Source organism: Chinchilla lanigera, unplaced genomic scaffold, assembly GCF_000276665.1.
Source record: "Chinchilla lanigera isolate Chin_1 unplaced genomic scaffold, ChiLan1.0 scaffold00005, whole genome shotgun sequence".
In the NCBI taxonomy this organism is placed as follows: Eukaryota; Metazoa; Chordata; class Mammalia; order Rodentia; family Chinchillidae; genus Chinchilla; species Chinchilla lanigera.
Window position 1 is genome coordinate 3,266,073 of NW_004955406.1, and position 7,169 is coordinate 3,273,241.

A 7,169-nucleotide genomic window follows, 5' to 3' on the forward strand; every position below is an offset into this window, starting at 1 on the left:
CATGGCAACTCCTCCAGCCACTCTCCCCCAGCACCCTCCTTGGCCCAGCTGATTAGAGGCCGTCATCCCGGCCCAAACCATCAATCAAGCTACCTGTTCACTGACTCAGCGCTTTCCACCCACAGGACACAGGGAAACGCGCGCACGCACAACCCGAGAGGTCCCCTGTCCACGCCTGGTCTCCAGTACCCACTAGGCCTCCCGCACTCCTTACCCTTGAGTTCCCCTGTTCTAGGTTTCCCTCCGCTCCCTGCAGCAGCTCTTCAACCCAGAAAAAACCTGCGCCCTCGGTGTAAGCCATGCTGTCACTTCCTGCTGTCTTTTGGGGCCATTCTGTCGCTCAGGGATCAATGTAGACCCCACACATAGAGTAGTTCAGTCAATATGTACTAAATGAACCTACTAGGGAAACCAGGATGGAGACTTCACAAAATAACCCACACTAGAAATTCTACCTGGCCCAGCTACAGTAGCGCCCTTCTAGGTGTCTTTTGAAAGAGTCAGAGACCTAATATTATAGTGATCCTCGCACACCCATGTATATGGCAGCACAACTGACAATAGCTAAATCCTGGGAGCAGCCTATATACAGATCCATCAGCAAATGAATGGAGGTAGAAAATGGGGTATTTATACACAATGGAGTCCCACTGTGCATTAAGAAAGGCAAACCTGAAGCTATCTTGAGACCCTAATGGTTTTTTTTTTTGGTTTTTGGTTTTTTCTCTGGTACCAGGAATCGAACTTACGAGCTTGCGCTTGCCAGGCAGGCGCTGTGCCACTGAGCTAAATCCCCAGCCCCTTGAGACCTTAATGTTAAGTGAAATAAATCAGACACACAAACCTAAATATCACATAGTTTCTTTATATGAGAAACCCAAAATATAAATAAAGAGCAACATAAAAGACAGGTAATAGGAAGTAGGGAGGTAGCCCTTTTTCAAAGGGAAGGCAACCAAGAGATGCAGGGAGGAGAGAGAGAGAGAGAAGATGAAAAAAGGGGTTAAGATGTGTGAGGTACAAGTACCAACTCCCCACAAGGAATGCAATCGTCCACTACAGTTTGTACTGATAAGAAAATGAGCTGGATTCGCCTTCTGAGTATCCTCCCAGAAGAATTAAAAACATCATGCCACAGCGATATATGTGCACCCATGTTTATAGCAGCACAATTTGTCATAGCTAAGTCTTGGTAACAACAGAAATGCCCATCAACTGAGGAATGGATAAAAATGATGTGGTATTTTTATACAATGGAGTATTACTCAGCTATAAAAAAGATAAACTGGAGGCTTTTATAGGTAAATGGATGTAACTAAAGACCATACTCATAAGTGAAATAAATTGGACCCACATGTGTAAACATCATATGGTCTCCCTAGTGTAAAAACCTGAAAGAGTAAATAAAACCCAAAATGTACAATTATGAAAGGGAAAGAAATTGCTCAAAGGAAGGAACAACTGGGATGAGGGAAAGGAGAAAAAGAAAGAAAGATGGGGAAAAAATATATATATACATACACATGTACATAGAAGGATAGCTGGGGTAACTGTACTGCTGAAGTCTAATCGTTTATTGAAAGGAACAGTTAATGCCTAATTTTTTTCTTTTTGACCAATTCTGCATGCCTTTATCTAGTAATCTGAACACCTAATTTGAAGACAACAATATGCAATATAACAACTATTGCTGAATCCCTACCATGTTGTCTAGTGAAACTCTATCATTTCTAATGTTTTCTTTGTTTTTTTTTTTATTCTCTTTAATGGTTTGATCAATCTTGCATTCTTACATGTAGTAATCTGAGCAACTTCACTGAAGCTAACAATACATAATATAACAACCACTGTTAATTCCTATCATTTTGTTCAGAAATCCTGTATCATTTTTATTATTTTTGCTTTGTTTTGTTTTTGTCTATGTTGTTGGTATTTTGCTATCGTTCTTTTCTATTATTTTCTTTAAAATAAAAAAAAGAAAAGAAAATGAACAGGGCATGGTAGTGCATCCAGTAATCCCAGCACTAGGGAGGCTGAGGCAGGAAAATCATGCAAGTTCGAGGCTGGTTTGGGCTACATAGTGAGTTCAAGGCCAGCCTGAACTACATATGAGACCCTGCCTCAAAAAGAAAAAAAATCTGAAAAAAAAATGTACTAAATGAATAAATGAATGATCAAGCAACCATCTGATGTGTTTATGTAGTGACAGAACTGAATCACTGTTTATTTCACTAGGGGAAAAAAACATGGTAATATATAATGACCACACTGTTAAAATACTAAATGCATCTGATGAATACACACAAACAGTACCCACATAAATACCATCCACATAATTACCTTTTAAGTTCCTGCTCCAATTTTTCTATTTGTTTTTTGCCTGAGTTCAGCTGACCCTCCTGGAAATTCACTTGTGACTCCTTGACCTGAAGTTCATGAGAAATCTTCTGCTTACTTTTCTCTAAGTTTTCACATATTTCCATCAATCTTTGGTTTTCCCTCTTTAGGTTCGTGCCCTCAGATTTTTCTGTTTCAACCTAATGGGGTTCATTGAGAAGAAAATGGGTCCCTTATTTCGTGAATTTACCAAGAATGAAATGTAGCTTACAGCCCGACAATGACCACCGATTTCCTCACATACGGTCGTAGTGAGCGAGATGCCAGCGCTCTGTGAACACCCTGAAGCCTGCAGACAGAAGCGGCTCCACAAAGTCATGTATTATAACACTGTTTTGGGTCAGGGCTGCACCCTGCCTTCCTAGAAATGCAGGCTTTAAATCCCTCCCAGAATTGAAAACAATCAACACCAAGCTCTCCCCCTTAGCAAATCCTTTTCAAGCCGGGCTGCTAAAGCCAGGTATGGTAAGAATCAGAAAATTCTTCCACAAGCAAAGACATTTGAGAAGCCCTGCTCGTACCACTACTTCATGGGCTAGCACAGAGGTAAAACAAGGAAAGGGCTGATGAGGTTTTCATTCCCTGGACCCAAAGAGAAGAGGCTGGGGGAGAGCGAGGTCCAAAGCCCACTCTGAGACAGTGTCTCTGTTTGAACTGCAAAAGGCTCTGACATTGACTCCAGTAGAAGCCCAGGACTTGGGGCTTGTCCCTGTGCAGTGCAAAAGCGACTCCCAATTCAGGGTCCCTGGTTGAAGTTAGAACGGACCCCAACATCTCTGGCTGTCAGCAGGCAGGCAGAAATGAGGACAGAGGTGGAAAGAGCAGAAGCAATGAGAAGTATCTGAAAGGGGGGTGCAGGGGCCACACACAGACAAAAAATCCCTTCTCTCTAAATTAACCATCACAACCCCAGCGCCCGCAGCACCTTCTGCTTCTGCTTCTGCAGCGCAGCCTCCAGCGTATCAAGCTGAAACTGCCTCTGTTGCTTCTCTTTCTTGAGTTTGTCCAGCTGCCCCTCCAGCTCCTGAATCTTCTGTAGCGCTCTGGTAGGGAGGCCTTCCTTCCATTCTTCCAAAGCCCAGCTCATTCTGTTCCCCCTTCTTTAATACTCCAACATGTATCAGCGAACTGAAAAGAACAACCAGACTGTTGATCTTCATATAGTTAAAAGGAAATTTAAACCAGGTGTGGTGGCGCATAACTGTAATCCCAACACTCAGAGACTGAGGCAGTAGGATCACCGAGAGTTTAAGGCCAGCCTGAACCACATGGCGAGACCCTGACTCAAAACAAATAAAACAACAACAACAAAAAAGGAAATTTCAGTCGGACTAGTGGGTCTACCTAACTACCTCCAAGAGTCAGGTGTGAAACATCATTGTTATGGTTTGTGTCTGTGTGTCCCCCCAAAGCCTCATGAGGTCATGGGGCAGGCTTTTAGAGTTTGACTGATTATGGGTATGAGAGCTACACCCACCCTGGGGTGGATAGTTTGCATATGTAAGGGAGAGGAAGAGGCTGCTTGCCGCCATTCCTCCCTTCTGGTGCTTGCTGCTTTTGCTGTGTTCTGCTGCCATGAGCTGTAGCCCTGTGCCATGTGCCACTCTGCCTTGTAACCTGCCAAGTATGGACTGAAACCTCCACAAACTGTAAGCAAAATAAACCTTTCCTTCCTTAATTTTGGGCATCAAGTATTTTGTCCCAGCAACGCGAGAAAAGTAACCAAGACAAACATCACACTTGTGAAACATCACATGTGAAAGATAATATCTGTCTCCTCATCCTCTGGAAGGTGATCATTGTGAAGCACACACTATGCTTGTTTGAAACACCCTTGTTTTGGGGTTTTCTTACCTCTTGTCTTTCGATTTCTTTATGGCTACCTGCTCTGTTTTGTTTTGCTTTTTTCTGTCTTTTTGAGACCGGTTCTCACTATGCCATTCAGGCTGGCCTTGAACTCACTTTGTACCCCAGGTTGGCCTCGAACTCACAATGATCCTTCTGCCTCATCCTCCCAGGTGCTGGGATTACAGGCATGTGCCACCAGGCCCGGCCTGGTCACCTGCCTTCAATTGCACATGGTTTGTTTTCATTATACAAAACATGAATACTTTGCTATAAAGTTTTCAGGTGACCGAGATCCTGGCTACAAACAAAACACTTGACACATTATTCTGCAAATGCTCTCGTTTCCAGCTCCCCATGATTAATTACCATCATGCTTTCGCCTGTCCCTCAGGAAAGCCCTTCCTGAGAGCCCCACAGCTGGCTGCCTGTCAGTTTCGCACATACCCACACACCCTCTCCCTGCAACCAGTGTCTGAATGAGCCAGGAGTGAATGCTACCTTATGACTAAGACTGTTCCTAAAAAAGAAGCTGTGCTCGGTCAGAGAGAAAGGGGTTATTCACCCTTAGTGACTAAAAGGGTATTCGAGTCCACTACAGCTGCTTCAAGGATGTGTTACCTTGGGCAAGTTATTTAAGGGCTCTGTGTCTCAGTTTCCTTACTATAAAATGAAGATAGCAATGGTAATGACTTTCTCAAGCCTTACAACAGTGTTATCTCCCGCTGAGCTTTCTATATGTGTTAGCCATTACGTCAGTTCTTGAAAACACTTTCTGATTTGTGTATTTCAGCTAATGGTACAAAAGGTGCACTGGCCCTGCCTCCTTCTCCCCGCCTCTTAGAGTAACTCACATCATCTCGGAGAAAAGCGTGGCAATTATTCTTAACTTTAGCCTTTAGAACGAAAAGTCTAAAAATGAGAGAAACGTCATTTTCTAGTTATTTCGGCAACAGGGTGAGGATCTGTTTTTGTTTTACCTAAGACTCATAAAAAGATTTTCAAAAACAAAGAAGAAACAAAGGTCTTGGACAACACATAAGTTAGACATCAAGCCTTGGGAAGATATGTTTTCACTGTCAGTGTAATTTTCCCCCAGACCGCCGCTTTTTTTCTTTCCTTGCAGTACTAGATATGGAACCCAGGTCCTTGTACATGTTAGGTAAGTGCTTTCCCACTGAGCTACATTCCCAAGGTTTGGTTTGGTTTGGTTTGGTTTGGTGAGACATTATCTTGTTAAATTTTCCAGGCCAGTCTTAAACTTGCAACTCCCCTGCTTCAGCCTCTAGATAACCTGGGGTGACAGGTTTGCACCCCTGCACCCTGCAGAACACCTTCAACTCCACTCCCATTTACCCAAAAAGTACTGAAAGGAACCTCATGCCTTTCAACTAACAAAGGGCAATTTAGCTTATTTGCTCAGGAGTAGTACAGAGCAAGCCATAATGGTGCACACTGTAATCCCAGCACTGGGGAGGCTGCGGCAGGAAAATCAGCACAAGTTTGAGGCCAGACTGGGCTACACAGTGAGTTCAAGGCTGGCCTAAACTACATAGCAAGATTCTGTCTCAAAAGTAATAATTTATGGTAAACAATTTAGCTGGCCACTGAAGTCATTACATCAAGATGCCATAGCCAGCAAAATATGAAAAGAAGCAACTAAGAAAGAGGACAGACATAAGGGAAATAAACAGAAGAAAACCTGGCAAGTTGAATGTCTTTCCGTTTGGAAATCTAAGACACAGTTATACAAATACACTTCTGTATTTATACTATATTAATATATCCTATACCAGGCCCGAGCTAATTGTGAACACAGCAAAGGGCGACCTGCTAAGACATGGGGCACGAGCCACCTGTCTAGGACCCCTGGGGCAAAAGAACCAAAACAGTAGACCTGCAGGTAAGAGTCAAGGGGCTGAGTGTGGGTGGGAGAGAAAAGGCCAAAGAAAAGGCCTGGATGTGAAGCTTCCTGCGAGAGCATCTGCAGAACTAAACGACGAATCCTGTCCAGAAAATAACCATCTTTATATCTTAAATATGTGGGGACGCTCCGTGCCCAGGTCACCGGAGCTCTGTAAAGTCCCCAAGGAAGCGCTTAGGTGCCGCCCACCCCCTTCCCAGCTTTGCAGCCTATTTTCACAATTTCTCATTATCAGGATTCCCCATCACCGCCAAAAACCCCAGGGCCTGCGCGCCGCGGGTGCTCGTGCGCTGGACCTTCTCCGGACCAGGCCCCTCGCGGTTAGGCTCGGGTCATTTCTTTCTGACTCTTGATCGCGGAGCAGAGCCTGGCATACCGGCACGACCAAATCAAGGTGGAGGGAAAGAAACGCAAACCTAGCTAGGGCCCAATCCAGATCCCAGCAACAAGGTTGGGGCTCCGACGTCAGACGGCCGGAAGGAGATACCTGGTCACCGGCGATTCTTTCACCCTACCGAGGAAACCGATCCCCTACAGGGTGCAGACCCTCGACCCTCGGCCGGATGTGCAGGGAGCACACCCCGGGCGCACCACGGGCAGCAACCCGAGATCCACTAACCCACCGCCAGACTGGAGTCGCTCCAGGTCGCTCACCTTGCTGCCCTGCTCCGGGGGGCTGAGGCCACGTCTCCGACAGCCCGCTTTGTCGTAGTCCCCACGGTCTCGGGCCCCGCTCCCGATTCAAACCGCCCGCCACCGCCGCCCCGGAGGGCCCTCGCCCGCTTCCGGTCCTGCTCAAACTTGCCTCCGACGCCTATTGGCCGCTGTAAACAGCTGTGCGCCAATCCGTTTCCGCGCGCTCGAGCTGCCGCCTGTGATTGGCTCTTTTGGATGGATTTAAAAAACAAATCCTCCAGGCAAGAAGTGTCCGTGCCGGGGCTCAGACGCTTTTCTGTTGTTGCTTAGAGATGAGACCACGTGGTGCTGCCTAGGCAGGAAGCTG

General features: G+C 45.7%; 1 protein-coding gene across 1 annotated transcript in view; it reads right to left on the minus strand.

The window, feature by feature from the left end:
- Cenpf (centromere protein F, 350/400kDa) overlaps positions 1 to 6,965 on the minus strand; it is a 47,250-nt gene extending 40,285 nt beyond the window's left edge. Inside the window, exons 1-3 of the mRNA XM_005374718.2 lie at positions 6,821 to 6,965; positions 3,323 to 3,525; positions 2,341 to 2,537 (exon numbers count right to left, since the gene is read on the minus strand). Coding sequence (XP_005374775.1) covers positions 2,341 to 2,537; positions 3,323 to 3,484 — 359 coding nt within the window. The 5' untranslated portion in view covers positions 3,485 to 3,525; positions 6,821 to 6,965. The remainder of the gene's footprint in view (positions 1 to 2,340; positions 2,538 to 3,322; positions 3,526 to 6,820) is intronic.
- Between the last annotated feature and the right edge of the window lie 204 nt (positions 6,966 to 7,169).